Here is a 14,748-nt window from a genome sequence, read left to right as displayed (position 1 = left end):
CCCAGTGCTCTTTGTTGCCTCCTCTGTCCATGTCAGGAACTGTCCAAAGCAGCAGCAAATCCTCATAGAAAACCTCCCCTGCTCTCCAGACTGGAAATAATACAACTTCCTGTTGGGCATACAGCAGCTGATAAGTACTGGAAGACTTAAGATTTTTTAATAGAAGTGAATTACAAATCTCTGGCACTTTATGGCACCAGTTGATTTGAAAGAAATTTTTTTTGGGTGGACTACCCCTTTAAGTCCCACTCGGTTGCGAGTATTGGAACATAAATAGGGAAACACCAGGGTGGCCCCTTAACTCAAGGTGCGAGTATTGCGATCATGACAAGGGCTTGCCAAGGCAGGCCTCCACCCACAGACAGCCGTTTCAGGGTATTTGCCCCTCGTCAGTGTGGAGTAGGATTCTGGCTAGATGGGGCGATAGCAAATCGACCAACAAAACACAGTAATCACTGAACTCAAGGAGAACAGTGAAAAAAATTCCAATGAAGTACTCAATCAAGAGTCTCCACTGATGCCCCTAAAAATTTAAATATGCAAAACAACAGTCCGTGGAGCCTCGGTTGCAAGTCTCAAAACACGGGATAGCCAGATATCTCTAGCCTGTTGCCAACGGGGTGCCTCCATGATGGGGAGAGCACCACACCACCCTGATAAATAACCCCTTAAGTCCCACTCGGTTGCGAGTATTGGAACATAAATAGGGAAACACCAGGGCTGTCTGTGAATGGAAGCCTGCCTTGGCAAGCCCTTGTCATGATCGCAATACTCGCACCTTGAGTTAGACATTGACAAAAGGGGCCACCCTGGTGTTTCCCTGTCTATGTTCCAATACTCGCAACCGAGTGGGACTTAAGGGGCTATTTATCAGGGTGGTGTGGTGCTCTCCCCATCATGGAGGCACCCCGTGGTAACAGGCGAGAGATATCTGGCTATCCCGTGTTTTGAGACTCGCAACCGAGGCTCCACGGACTCCTGTTTTGCAGAGTCTGCAGGGAGCATGAAGAAATGAGCAGGACAGATATGGGCACAGTATAGCAGCACTCTTAAACCAAGTCACAATTTTGAAAAACTGTGAGCTCTTAAACCAAAACGCTCTACCACTTGTACTAGAGACAGAATGGCCAGAACTAGTGATGCTTACACTGAAAAGTCACCTGATGTGACAAATTACAAAGCCGTGCACAGTACATCGGCTGTGATTGGCTCCAACGGGTCATGTGCCTCCTAACGTTAACGAAGCATTACTGACACTAACCACGCCCACTGTTAATTTCCGCGTTGCTGGAAGTGTCTCCATGGCAGCCAAACCCTCAAGTCCCATAGGGCGGTTCGCTGTCCAATAGCGTTAAAGCAGTGCGTCACTCGCTGATTGGAGCATTGTTGCACGTTTGAGGTGGAGTCTTTTCATCAAGTGATCGTAATTACCCAATAGGGGCTCAGCTAACATTAGCTCAGCAATTACTGGTTGAGCCGGTTGCCTTGGCAACGACAACGCAGCTTGTGGCTTAGAGATAGAGCCGCGTTTGATGGCACTTCAGTCAGGTTCCAGTTGCTGCATCACTCAGGAGGTAAGTGCGACGCACGGGGCACAGAGCGGAGCGTCTATAAGACACTCCAGCGCCTCCGGGAAGCGGAAGTGAACGTGTAGCCCCGCCTTTCGGCCTCTGCCCTTGTGACGTCAGTGGTTTGAATGGTTGCTGAGCTGGAAGTAGTCAAGTGACAGAAACTGGTCAGTCCCGGAGTCCCCGGCTGCAGGTGAGTCCCGTCTCAGCACCGCCGCTCCAGAGAGGGCAGCTGTCCAACCCACAGACAGCCGGGACAGCTGCTGGTGAATGCTGGGAGTGGTAGTTCTAGTGCCGGTGCGCTGTTCCATTGTGGCCAGCAGCGTTCTCCCTGCCAGTAATAAGGGTGTGCTGTGTTATACTGCTGCCAGTCCATTGGCTGGTGGTGTACACCCTATAGGCACGGCATCAGTTGTGTGGCCATGGGTCTGTGCCCAGTGCTGTGTGGGGCCTCCCATGTAAGAGCCCTGTTGTCTGTAACCATAGATGGGGTATCAGGGCCAGGGACTATGTCAGGGGAGCTGGCATCTATCACCAGCAAGCAATGAGAGAACAAACATTCACTGCAGATGATCTCACCATCAAATGGATCTGTCACTGGTGATCACTGCGGCCTCATCTGGGAAGAAGCAGGTGCTGAAAACTAGGGTGACGCAGGGCTATGAGGCGCGGGGGAGGGTTATGAGGCGCTGGGAGGGTTCTGAGGCGCTGCAGGGCTATGAGAAGCGGGGGAGGGTTCTGAGGAGCGTGGGAGGGCTATGAGGCTGCGGGGAGGGCTATGAGGTGGGGGAGGGCTATGAGGAGCGGGGAGGGCTGTGAGGCGTGGGAGGGTTCTGAGGCGCAGGGGAGGGCTATGAGGAGCGGGGAGGGCTATGAGGCGCGGGGAAGGTTCTGAGGCTGCGGGGAGGGCTATGAGGTGTGGGGAGGGCTATGAGGCGTGGGAGGGTTCTGAGGCTGCGGGGAGGGCTATGAGGCGCTGGGAGGGTTCTGAGGCGCTGCAGGGCTATGAGAAGCTGGGAGGGTTCTGAGGAGCGGGGGAGGGTTCTGAGGAGCGGGGAGGGCTATGAGGCTGCGGGGAGGGCTATGAGGCTGCGGGGAGGGCTATGAGGCTGCGGGGAGGGCTATGAGGAGCGGGGAGGGCTATGAGGCATGGGAGGGTTCTGAGATATGAGGAGGGTTCTGAGGCGCTGCAGGGCTATGAGAAGCTGGGAGGGTTCTGAGGAGCGGGGGAGGGTTCTGAGGAGCGGGGAGGGCTATGAGGCTGCGGGGAGGGCTATGAGGAGCGGGGAGGGCTATGAGGCATGGGAGGGTTCTGAGATATGAGGAGGGTTCTGAGGCGCGGGGGAAGGCTATGAGGCTGCGGGGAGGGCTATGAGGCGCGGGAGGGTTCTGAGGCGCGGCAGGGCTATGAGGTGCGGGAGGGTTCTGAGGCGCGGCAGGGCTATGAGGTATGGGCTGATGTCATCATCAGAATGGGTGTGGTGAGTGAAAGGTGAACTTCTGAATATGGAGGGGGTCACAGGTGACAGGTGGAGCTGGCTTGTCTGGTGCTTCAGTAAATGACATGTTTCAGGCACTGTCCACTCCGTGTGTTTTAGAGGGTGGGTCCAAAATACAGAAAAGGTGTTGGTGTTCCCATTCTAGGTTTTCTCTTTGTAGATTCCCCTCCTGGTTTGGGGGAAAAATAACTGAGCAAATACTGACCAGAAAAGTACATGTCAACCCAGTCTGATTGTAATAATCCTTCCAGTCTGTTTCGCCGGAGCTGCAGACAGATATCTTTGTCATGGGATATTTCTGCACCGTCACCATGTTGGATAAAAAGATCATGGACTTCTATTTGCTTCATTGGCCACTATCACTTAAAAAAACCAAACATTTAACACGGCCTAGAGAAATGATCTAACTGTTTAAAGCCCCACTGATTGTTAGAGCCAGAAGTCCTTGGATGTGCGCTTCACTCACTGGGGATGAGACCACGGTGACCATGGTCGGGGAATAAAGTGCACATTGAAGCACTTCTCCCTAATGATAGGTGGGAGTCTGAACGCTCAAACCCTAAGGCCGCATTCACACATTCCGTGTTCTGCATGGAACACGGACAAGGAATGCCTGTAACGGACTTCCCCCTGCCTGGGCAGAATCTGTGATAAGATGCTGGGAGCGGGGGAACTGTATGCATATACACCGTGCTGGAATGACAGCGCCACCAGGCTGCTTCATTACAGAGTGGCGCCTATCTGTACAGTTCTCCCCGCTCCCAGCATCTTATCACAGATGCTGCCCAGGCAGGGGGAAGTCCGTTACAGGCATTCCACAACGGTGTTCCGCGCAGAACACGGAATGTGTGAATGCGGCCTAACCAGTCAAACCTTGTGAAATGTCAAAAGTTTTTTAAAGTGATCAGGACACCTTTAGTTGCACCAAAAGAAATTGCTTCCAGATGTCGGGGCAGATTGTGAGCCTCTAGATGTGAACAATGAATGTTTGCTCTCATTATGCAGCAAGCAGACATCTTGAACTTGATTGAGAATAGTTTCATAAAGTCTATTAGAAACTTTTAGAACTTTATTGAATGATGCAACTTTATTGACAGTAGGGAGGACCATGGCCTTTTATACCCTTAGTGTTTGCAGTCGGCAGGGTATGCTGGCTCAGTCCGTCATGCAGATTATTTTTTTTTTCTGCTTTTCTGTGTGCAGCATCCTGGTAACCTGGGCATGGTGGTGCCGTGCCATCAGCTACTCATATTACCCCTTATCTTTCACTCAGGAAACATGAAGGCCTTAATCCTGGTTGGTGGTTATGGTACAAGGTTACGGCCTCTGACGCTCAGTGTCCCTAAACCCCTGGTGGATTTCTGTAACAAGCCTATCCTGCTGCACCAGGTGGAGGCTCTGGTCAAGGTAAGAGGCGCAGGCAGCAGCTCACTGTGCATGGAGCCACTAGTGTCCTGTATACAGTGTAACTGCAATGTCCTCTCTCCTGTGAACAGGCAGGGGTTAATCATGTCATCCTAGCAGTCAGTTACATGTCAGACATGTTGGAGAAGGAGATGAAGGAGCAGGAGAAACGGGTAAGGGCCTTGTGCTTTCTCTCAATTGTCATGTGTTTCCTCAACTTCTATCTTACCATCACTTTATTCCCTGGCAGCTGGGAATCCGCATCTCTATGTCACACGAGAAGGAGCCTCTTGGAACAGGTGAGGTGTATGGCGCCACTATGGTGTCCTGTCAGTATTGGGGGACTGGTGACCTTTAAAAAGTCTGCAGTGTGTCAGAGGGACTTCACAGTTTTTAGGGTCTTCAGTGGTGTAACCATAGTTTGCTGGGTCTCATAATTTGGGTGACTTAATAGAATTGGGGAGCATATGACTTGTAATGGTGGTGTCATGTTTCACCTTAATGATCTGCAGCGGGTCCACTGGCTCTGGCCAGAGAGCTACTGACTGAGAACTCTGAGCCATTCTTCGTATTAAACAGCGATGTCATCTGTGACTTTCCTTTTGAGGACATGGTCCGCTTCCATCAGCACCATGGCAAAGAGGGCACCATTGTGGTGAGTGGTGGCTGATATTATATTTAGGATTATTTAGAATTATTTAGGTCACAATAGACTATAATCATTATGTTCTACACTCATGTGCAGGTCACAAAGGTGGAGGAGCCCTCTAAGTACGGAGTTGTTGTGTATGACGCAGAGAGTGGTCAAATTCAGCGTTTTGTGGAGAAGCCCCAAGTGTTTGTGTCCAATAAGATTAACTCTGGATTGTACATCTTCAGCCCCTCTGTGTTGAACCGTATTCAGGTGCTTCTTCCAGGGTTTGCAGTCACTTGAGGTGTATGTCTATTCACACATAATATACCGCAGCAGCTGCTAGACCTCATAGTGATTCAACGAGGTGGTAAGGTATGGGTCACACAGGGCAGTCATGTGCCCAGTCTGCTGTGGCATTGTTCATGGTGACTGGCATTTCCTCCTCATGTGATATGGTCTGCAGTGCATTGTATTTAGACACTGGGGTGTCTTTGGGTGCAGCCGCTGTGGTTGTGTTCTGAGCCTGCTCTGCTTCTCTCACAGTTGCGTCCAACCTCTATAGAGAAGGAGATCTTCCCAGTCATGGCTCAGGAAGGGCAGTTATTCGCTATGGAGCTGCAGGGTGAGATGTGGTCTTGGGTATTGATCTCACTGACTATAGAGCCACCTCTGCCCCCTTCATGTGTACTGTCTCTTAGGTTTCTGGATGGATATTGGTCAGCCCAAGGATTTCCTGACTGGAATGTGCATGTACCTACAGTCTGTGAAGCAGAAGCACCCTGAGTGGCTGCATGTTGGACCTGGTTTTGCTGGGAATGTCCTGGTGGTGAGTGCATTGGAAAAGTGTGCACTTATTTAGCTGGATGCTCCAGTTTGCAGTTCAGATGTACACACCCATGTACACACCCATTTTAGCGTCCTTCTGTTCTACTTTTTCTGGAACACCTCTTTCTTTCTCTCACTTATCTTTCTAGGATTCCACTGCCAAGATTGGAGTCAATTGCTGCATTGGCCCTAATGTGATTATTGGCCCTGGAGTGACTGTGGAGGACGGGGTGCGGATAAAGCGCTGCACAGTCATGAAGGACTCCAGAATCCGATCCCATTCCTGGCTGGAGTCTTCCATAGTTGGCTGGAGTTCAACTGTTGGACAGTGGGTGAGAAGCAATTCTGATCATATAAAAGGCAGAGGTTGCAAGTAATCCTACTGGTTTGGGGGATTCTGTAGTGGAAGGATGGGATACTTGGCACTTCGTCTTACTAAAAGTAGGAGTCCTTCATGTAAGTGCAGGGTTAGTCTAGGGGTTATATCGGAGTTATATTGTTCAAATTTATACTTTCTGTGTGTATGCAGGCAGCAATCAAAAAATCATTCTAGTGAAGTTAATCTAATTTTTTAAGCTGACCGTAAAATCATTGGTTTGCTAATCGGTCAGTGTATGTATACTGTACACTGTTCTTTTGCTGGGATCAGAAAGGGGTAAACAATCGTAGTAACGATCATAATTAGGCAATTCCCAAAAGTACTTGTGTGTCATTATTAAACGAAAAAAAAGAAAAATCGCTTTGAAATTCCTTTTTTTTTTTTTGGTGCATTATTAGTTCAGAATTGTTTCCTTTTGTGGAACTATTAGTTTGGGAGGAGTCAGGATTCTTTCCTGTTGATGCAGTGTTGGTCAGGATTCTTTTCGGCGTATTGTCTGAATTCTTTCCTGTTGCAGGACATTATTCTTTCCCATTGGTACACTGTTCACTTGGGTTCAGGGCACTTTCCTGTTAGTACATGTTAACACAGGGTTCTGCTTTGTATTTTTCACGCACATTCCTTATTAAATACTGGCGCCCCTGCAACACCGATCTCCTACAGCTGCTGGGAAGTAATTTTCGTCCAGCTGCTGCAAAACAATTGACCCAGCGATGGCTTGTCCTCATTTAGAGGGTAATTTATTTTTCCAGTTAATTCGTACCAGAAACAAATTAAACAGATTAGTAAATTACTTTTACTATTTTTACTATTAACCATTTAATAAAGTTATATTACTATATATAGATATATTAGTTTTTTTTTTATTTGCTTCTTTATACATTTCTAGTGGCAGCAGTACAGAGCAACAGGGTCCCTCTGCTGCCACCAACATTTGTGTCGGGAACTGCAGGGCTGTTCCCCTGTAGTTCCCAATCCCCAGCTCTGTTCTAGTGCTGTTATTGAGCCCCTATGGTACACAGCTGTTTCTCATTCTGTTCGTTTCAAGGAAGGACCAGAGTTCATCTCTTTGTCAGCAGTACTAACACAGGGGCTTCCTTTCCCTTACTTCTATGGCCAATGACAGGACTGCACCTACTAACAAGACCGCCTCCTCTGCTATGCCTTGTATGGCTATTAGGGTGGGTTCATACTGAGGAATTCTCCCGGATAATATCCGGAATTCCGCTGTCTGTCCGCCGGCTCCATAGACACCATTCTATGGGCCGGAGTATTCCGCTATCCGCTGAAAGAAGTGACATGTCACTTCTTTCGGCGGATAGCGGAATATGCCGGCCCATAGAATGGTGTCTATGGAGCTGGCGGAAAGGCGCACGGACAGCCGACGGAATTCCACAGAGTTTATCCGCGAGAATTCCGTAGTGTGAAGCCACCCTTACAGAGTAGATGCGGTGCACATAGTGCCTGAAAATGGGGACAGTTGTTTGAAGCTAGAGTGACCATTTAAATGTATCTGTTTTTGATATTCCATGCTTCCTGTTCACTGTGCGTTTTTGTTGCAGGTGCGGATGGAGAATGTAACTGTGTTGGGAGAAGATGTCATAGTAAATGATGAGCTGTACCTCAATGGAGCCAATGTGTTACCCCACAAATGCATCTCTGAGTCTGTGCCAGAACCCCGGATCATTATGTAGAGGTGCTGCAGCAGCTGCTTTGCTGGGACAATAGACTAAGATCATTCTGATACAGTGTGAAGATCCTGTTGAAGGTGTGATGTCTCCTGCAATGCCAAACAGTGTACGCTCCATTGTTGAGGAGCGCTGCTCTTATATCCCTCCTGTGCCTTCTCCATGGGTGGTGCTATGAAGATAGAGCAGCTTGGGTATACATGCCCAATGATAATACAAGGTGTTGCCTTTAGTAAAGCTAGGGGAGAGGAATCATGTGACTATAATCGGGAACCTCCCCAGCATCATAAGGATTATCAACACTACTGCCATGCTTCTGGGGATAAGCTGTACCGACCCTACCCAATGTTACAGACATCTTCTGTGTTTCCTAGTAGGAGATTTCTTACAAATACATTTTTTTCATTGGAATCTTTGTTTGTTTATTTTACGACAGCACCTGTCCTGGGAGGTTAAAGGTTTTACAGCTATATTACATGGGACAATTAGCACACCAATCTAGATCGGTGCTCGATTATCATGCAGAAAGGGGTGCGCAGTCATCATTACCAATGTCCATGCAACCCTTGTTTTACATAGAAAGTAATTAAAAATTATACTTACCTTTTTAGCACTCCCCGGTGTCCAGCTCCCTGCAACCCCCCCCCCCCCCCTTCCCTCAGCCACCACTGAAGCTCTGTGCTTTGACAGGCCAATCACTGGCCAAGATGGGACAGTGCCACAGCCTAATGCTTCAGAGACAACTTTAGAAGCTTCAGTGGCATCTGAGGAGAGCAGGGAGCAGCAGGACACCGGAGAGCGTGAACAGGTAACTATAATGTTTATTATTTGACTTTTACCTAGTCATCAACTGTTGGCTGCACATCACAATTACACTTGCTAAATAACAACAATCAGCCAATGATCAGCTTTTTGGCTAATCGCTGTCTTTATTATATACATAGTGATATCTGCCCGAATGGATCCGATTCAGCAGATTGTCACGCCATGTAATAAGGCTCTCACTCCGTCCTCTGGTATCAAGACATGCTATGATTTACTACAGAGACTAATGGATTAGGCCTATTTCACAGTGTGTTAAACAGTATCCAGTGGCTGTATATGGCAGAGGACTTCCTGACAGATAAAATACCTATGCCACTTAGAGTTTGACGTACATGAAGTACCATGTTTAAAAGAAGGAAAGAAAAAAACAAAATAGTTCAGCTAATTGGAATAGTGCAGATGTCTGTGCTATCCCAACCAGCAAACACTGACGGATATGACTAGAGATGAGCGAATTTTACAGTAGGAACAAAGCAAAGCGCTTTGTTAGCTTGACTGTTAGCTGCCTTTGAACTCTGTGCTTCTTCGGGTGCCTGGAAAAGCTGGATCTAGTCCTGGGAAACTGGGAGAAGAGCGCATGGAGGGGCATGGAATTCATAGGCAGCTGGCTGTTTAGCTGATTCCTTAGCTAACAAAGCATTTTGCTTTGTTTATACTGTTAATTCTCTCTAGCTATGACCCAAATGGAGGGCAAAATCACACAGGTAATGGCAGGTTCTGTGGATTTGTTTTATGTAAGTGCCAGGATAGGTCCCAGTACTTACATTAAACAAATATTGCAATGTGAAAGCAGCTTTGTCTTTGAATGTGTTTGTTAAATCCCTGCTCATTACCTACCATGCGGTGTAAAGCAGTGTAGTTGTCTTCAAGGGGAGGCTTACTGTACTTCATCTAACTGCAGAATATGGAACAGTTCCAGTGGGTCATATAACACATTCACTCCCTGACAACTGCACATCTATTTAAGGTTGGGGGAGAGATTCACAGTGTTATATAGCATCTGGGGAACCATGCTTCTTATTGACTAATAGACAGAACACACCAGAGCTTTCTTATGACTGAGAGGAGGCCCTATCCATTTTTAATATTACAATTTCTACAAATCAATTCCCTCAGTGTTCCCCTAATCCAACTTTGCTTAATTAAAGGGATACTCAAGACTTTTTTTTTGGGGGGTGGGGGGGGGGCAGGGGAGCTAGAACTTTCATATACAGCATATAATATTTTTTTCTTTAAGAATTTTTTTTTATTTATTTACCTTAACACTTTTATTCTTATATATACTTATATATGATAAATGCACATAAGGGGGAGATTTATCAAACTGGTGTAAAGTAGAACTTTCCACTTTCATTCTCTAAAGAATCTGTGAAGAATATAAAGGTGTATTCTGATTGGTTGCTAGGGGCAACTAAGCCAATTCTAAATTACACCAAGTTGATAAATCTGGTCCAAAGTGCTTTTTTCCCTGCACTTACTACTGCATTAAGGCTTCACTTCCTTAATAACATGGTGATGTCACGACCCGACTCCCAGAGCTGTGCGGGCTGTGGCTGCTGGAAAGGATGATGGCAGGGGGAAACTGAGGGACACAGGGCACTGAGCATCCCCCTACCATCATCCTCTCCAGTAGCCACAGCCTGCACAGCTCTGGGAGTCGGGTCGTGACATCACCATGTTATCCAGGAAGTGAAGCCTTGATGCAGTTGTAAGTGCAGGGAAAAAAAGCATTTTAAGCATTTCACCGTAATAAGTGAATATTGGTGATTTGGATAACTTTTGGGGGGCAATACAATACTTTAATAAGTTTTGCCAGAGTTTTCTCCTTTAACCCTTAGCCACACCAGGAAGTTATAGTACGTCCTGGCAGGAGGTTACTTTCCGCACCAGGACGTACTATAACTGTCCGGCTCCTGGTGCTCACTGTTTACATAAACAGTGACCGGGAGCCGAAACTAAACTGTCAGCTGATAGCTTAATGTAGCTGCTGCTGGACCCCGTGAAGGGGTCTAGCACAGGCGATCACCGGCATTAGTAACGATCCACTGATCTCGGTGAAGCAAGCAGTAAACCCCCGGTCCTGGTCTTCCCTGCTTCTCGGGATCCGGGGGAAGCTGCTGCAGCACAATCCCCGCCCCCTGCTGCAGTGTCTTCGGATTCTCCTCCCTCCCCAGTGAAGGAGGTCACTCCTTCCCCCTCCTCCTGGCAGCACTGGCTCGCCGGATCCCAGAGCTCAGAGTGAGTTCCGAGACCAGAGAGCCAATGCTGCGAGGAGGAGGAGGGAGAAGGAGTGAGGAAATCAGAGCCTGCATCCATATATAGTGTAAAACACACACACATATAATAAAAAGTACCCCCTCCCCTGTGATCTCCCAGTAATAAGGGAGATCTTAGTGTCCGTCAGTCAGCATCCATTAGCAGGTGTCAATAAGTGTCAGTCACCTTCCGTAAGTGTCAGCTAGCATCAGTCAGCGTCCGTTAGTAAGAGTTCGTCAGTGTCCGTTACTGAGCATCAATCAGCGTCTGTTAGTAATAGTCAGTCAACGTCCGTGAGTAAGCATCAGTCAGTGTCCGTTTGTGTGTGCTCAGACGTTTACTGACACTGACAGAGGTGCTCCTTCTCTTCGTAGCCCTGTTGTGCGCCCATACAATACTTTACGTTCACAAATTAGGTATTTCTGTGCTCAGGAGAAATTGCTTTACAAATATTGGGGGGCTTTTCCTTTTCCAAGCTATTTGAAAAATTTGGGGTTTTACCAATGTATAAGTGTGAAAAATCTGATTTTTCATTTTCACAACCACTTTTGCAATAAACTTTGAAAAACCTATAGGGTCCAAATGTTCACTGTAACCCTTGTTACATTCCTTAATAATAGTAGTTTAGTAGTGTAGTTTTCAAAATGGGGTCACTTGTGGGGGGGTTCTTTAACTGTAACATGGTCTCCTACATTTATTCCAGCCAAATCCACACTCCAAAATTTAAAGGGTGCTCCTTCTCTTTTAAACCCTGTTGTGCGCCCGCACAACACTATGGGGGGCATTTATTAAGTCCGGCGTTTTTTACGCCGGACTTAAAAATGCCCCCGCAGCTCCGGCGCTACGGAGATTTATGTAGAGGCGGACTGCCTCTACATAAATCCCATGCGCACCGCCGAAAACCTACGCCAGCTGAGGACTGGAGTAGGTTTTCGGCGTATATTTGGGCGGAACGGATGGTAAATCGCACGGACGCTGAGTCCGCGCCCTCCGTTCCGCCCACTACACGACCCCTTTCCGCCCCCCTGGCGTACTCGGCGGAAAATGCCGATTTGTGAATATTTTATTCGCAAATCTCCCATTTGCGTATAAAATAACACGCAAATCGGCACTTTCCGCCGAAAATCATCCGTTCACAAGATGATACATGTGGCCCTATGTCTACAAATGGGGTATTTTTAAAAACTGCAGATTCAGAGGAATAAATGTTTTATTGCATTTCACTTTATATAGCTGGTGTGGTATGAAAGAAATAGGATTGAATTGGAATCTCTGCAAAGAAAATGGAAATTTTTACTTTTCACACTTACTTTTAAAATGTCAATTTGAATACTTCAGAGGGTGAAGAGTTCAAAATGGGGTGATTTATGGGGGTTTCTAGTATACAGGCCTCTGGAATATGCTACAAAACTGAACTGGTCCCTAAAAAATTCCAAGTTTAAATTTTCACAAAAATTTAGAAAATTGCTACTAAACTATTATGGTCTCTAAAATCCTAAAAAAGTTAAAGCATCTTCACCAAATGCTGCCAACATAAAGTACACATATTATAGATATGAATTAATCAATAATTTATGTGGTATAACTATCTTCCTTATTGGCAGAGACTTTCAAATTTGGAGAAATGCAATTTTTTAAAATTTTTCACAACATTTTGGAGTTTTTCACAAAAAAAGTTATCGGCCAAAATGTACCACTAACAAAGTGGAACATGTCACGAAAAACAATCTTGGAACCACAAGGATGGGTAAAAGCATTCCAGAATTATTAATATATAAAGTGACACAGGTCATTTGAAAAATTTGGCTGTCATAAACACCAAAACTGGCTGTGTCCCCAAAGGGTTAAGTGGGGACAGGGCCCTTCTGTTGCCACCAATGTTTGTGTCGGGAACAGCAGGGCTATTCCCCTGAAGTTCCTCATACCCTACTCCGTCCTAGCACTGATGAACAGCACTATGCAGAGCAGGGTCCTGTTTGACCTGTGTACTATAGAAAGAAGCAAGTATGTGCACTCCATTGATTGGTGCCGGTAACAGCCACACTCGACTCCACCAGCTTAATGTTTGTTATGCCATCACTTTATTGTGAGAAAAGTTAGATACAGTAGGCTTCTTTAGGGACCTATTCCACGGAGCGATTATCGCTCCGTGGAATAGAGAGAACGATCAGCCGATGATCGTGTCATCGGCTGATCGTTCATTTAGGTTCAAACCTAAAATCATCGTCCGCCAACCGCGCATCGCTACGTGGAATAGCGGGCGACCGATGATTTCAAATCATCATACATTACCTGTCCAGGTGCAGATCTTCTCCCGGTCCTGTGCCGCCGCAGCAGCTTCGGAGCGCCCTGTCTGAGCTGACAGACCACTCAGCCAATCACTGGCCGTAACCGCTGCGGCCAGTGATTGGCTTAGTGGTCTGTCAGTTCAGACAAGCCGCTGCGAAGCTGCTGCAGCGCAGGACCGGGAGAAGGAGAAGACCTGCAGCCTGGACAGGTAATGTATGAAACAAGGGCTGCAAGGACATCGGTAACGATGTCCCTGCAGCCCTCGTTAACGATTGTCGGGCCGTGGAATAGGCCCAGTAAACGAGCGCCGATCTAGCAGATCGGCGCTCGTTTACATCGTTTACATCGTTGATTGGGCCCTACTCAGCCCGTGGAATAGGACCCGTAGCCATATTTTTGTTGAAACATTACAGTATGTTACATTTCTACAATACCAGTATACCCAATCACAGGGATGTTTCCATCACTGAGGACTTTTGTCAACCAGCTATCTGTACCAGCTATCTGTACCTGTATCATCAATAGGAGTATGTGGCAAATGGCGGCCAAAACCACATACTCTTATTCATTATACAGGTTCCTTATAGAGGCCTGATGTGGCTTTGGCCGCCATTTGCCACATACTCTGAATGATACAGGTTCCTTCCATAGGCACTATTTTTTTCCTCTGTCTACCCAGTTTACCTGGTTGACAAAGGTCCTCAGTGACCGAAACATCCCTGTCATTGGATATAATGGTATTGTAGAAATGTAACATACTGCAATTTTTGAACAAAAATGCGCTTAAAGAATCCTACTTTATCCAAATTTTCATACAACAAAGAGATGGCATAATAAGCATTAAGCTGGTGAAGTCAAGTATGCGGTAAAACTGACAAATTATCTGTATTCTTCTGGTCAGTGTGGTTAGTAATACCCAACTTGTTTAGTTTTTTTTTACTACTTTAAAAAAATAGGGCTTATTTCTTTTCAACATTATCTAACATTATTTAACAAAAGAATAAAAAACAAACAGATAAAATATAAAGAATAAGCATGTAATGTGACAAAAAGACCACAACTTTGCCATTTTTTGTTCATTTTGCTTTATTCCTCTGTAACCTCTGGCAGTTCTGTATGTAGCGATACCAAATGTTTGGGGGTCGATTTGAACTATTTGGGGGGGGGGGGTGTAATTTTGGCAGTAAAAGCAGATCAGTAATGGCAGCCACAGAGGCTGTCTTGACAACAGATCAGCGGCCCAGAATCTTATTTTCACACCAATGTGTAATGTAACTTTTAAAAGCTGACAGCAACATCTAAGTAGTTAAAATGATGGTAACGCCACTTATTAATGGTGGACAGCCGCCAGGTATAGAGGTAATGTCATAGATTAATGGGG

General features: G+C 46.5%; 1 protein-coding gene across 2 annotated transcripts; it reads left to right on the top strand.

Moving 5' to 3' along the window:
* Positions 1 to 1,414: 1,414 nt before the first annotated feature.
* Positions 1,415 to 8,408, top strand: GMPPB (GDP-mannose pyrophosphorylase B). 2 transcript variants are annotated; one of them, XM_069968655.1, is made up of 10 exons: positions 1,415 to 1,574; positions 4,341 to 4,474; positions 4,564 to 4,644; positions 4,722 to 4,770; positions 4,984 to 5,126; positions 5,217 to 5,375; positions 5,649 to 5,727; positions 5,804 to 5,931; positions 6,080 to 6,262; positions 7,872 to 8,408. In XM_069968655.1, the coding sequence occupies exons 2-10, from the start codon at positions 4,346 to 4,348 to the stop codon at positions 8,001 to 8,003; spliced, it is 1,083 nt and encodes a 360-aa protein (XP_069824756.1). In that variant the 5' UTR covers positions 1,415 to 1,574; positions 4,341 to 4,345; the 3' UTR covers positions 8,004 to 8,408. The 2 variants fall into 2 exon arrangements, with proteins under 2 accessions (XP_069824756.1, XP_069824755.1); XM_069968654.1 differs by lacking the exon at positions 1,415 to 1,574 and adding an exon at positions 1,591 to 1,761.
* Positions 8,409 to 14,748: the final 6,340 nt, after the last annotated feature.

The sequence above is a fragment of the Dendropsophus ebraccatus genome, chromosome 4, assembly GCF_027789765.1.
Source record: "Dendropsophus ebraccatus isolate aDenEbr1 chromosome 4, aDenEbr1.pat, whole genome shotgun sequence".
Lineage (NCBI taxonomy): Eukaryota > Metazoa > Chordata > Amphibia > Anura > Hylidae > Dendropsophus > Dendropsophus ebraccatus.
This window is presented reverse-complemented; position numbering and strand designations above follow the sequence as displayed.

What these genes read in the sequence shown, in the direction of transcription:
- GMPPB (XM_069968655.1), top strand. Translation starts at nt 4,346, where the DNA reads ATGAAGGCCTTAATCCTGGTTGGTGGTTATGGTACAAGGTTACGGCCT. An exon ending in TGAAGGAGCAGGAGAAACGG is followed by an intron (nt 4,645 to 4,721) that starts GTAAGGGCCTTG and finishes ATTCCCTGGCAG; the next exon opens with CTGGGAATCCGCATCTCTAT. An exon ending in CTGTGTTGAACCGTATTCAG is followed by an intron (nt 5,376 to 5,648) that starts GTGCTTCTTCCA and finishes CTTCTCTCACAG; the next exon opens with TTGCGTCCAACCTCTATAGA.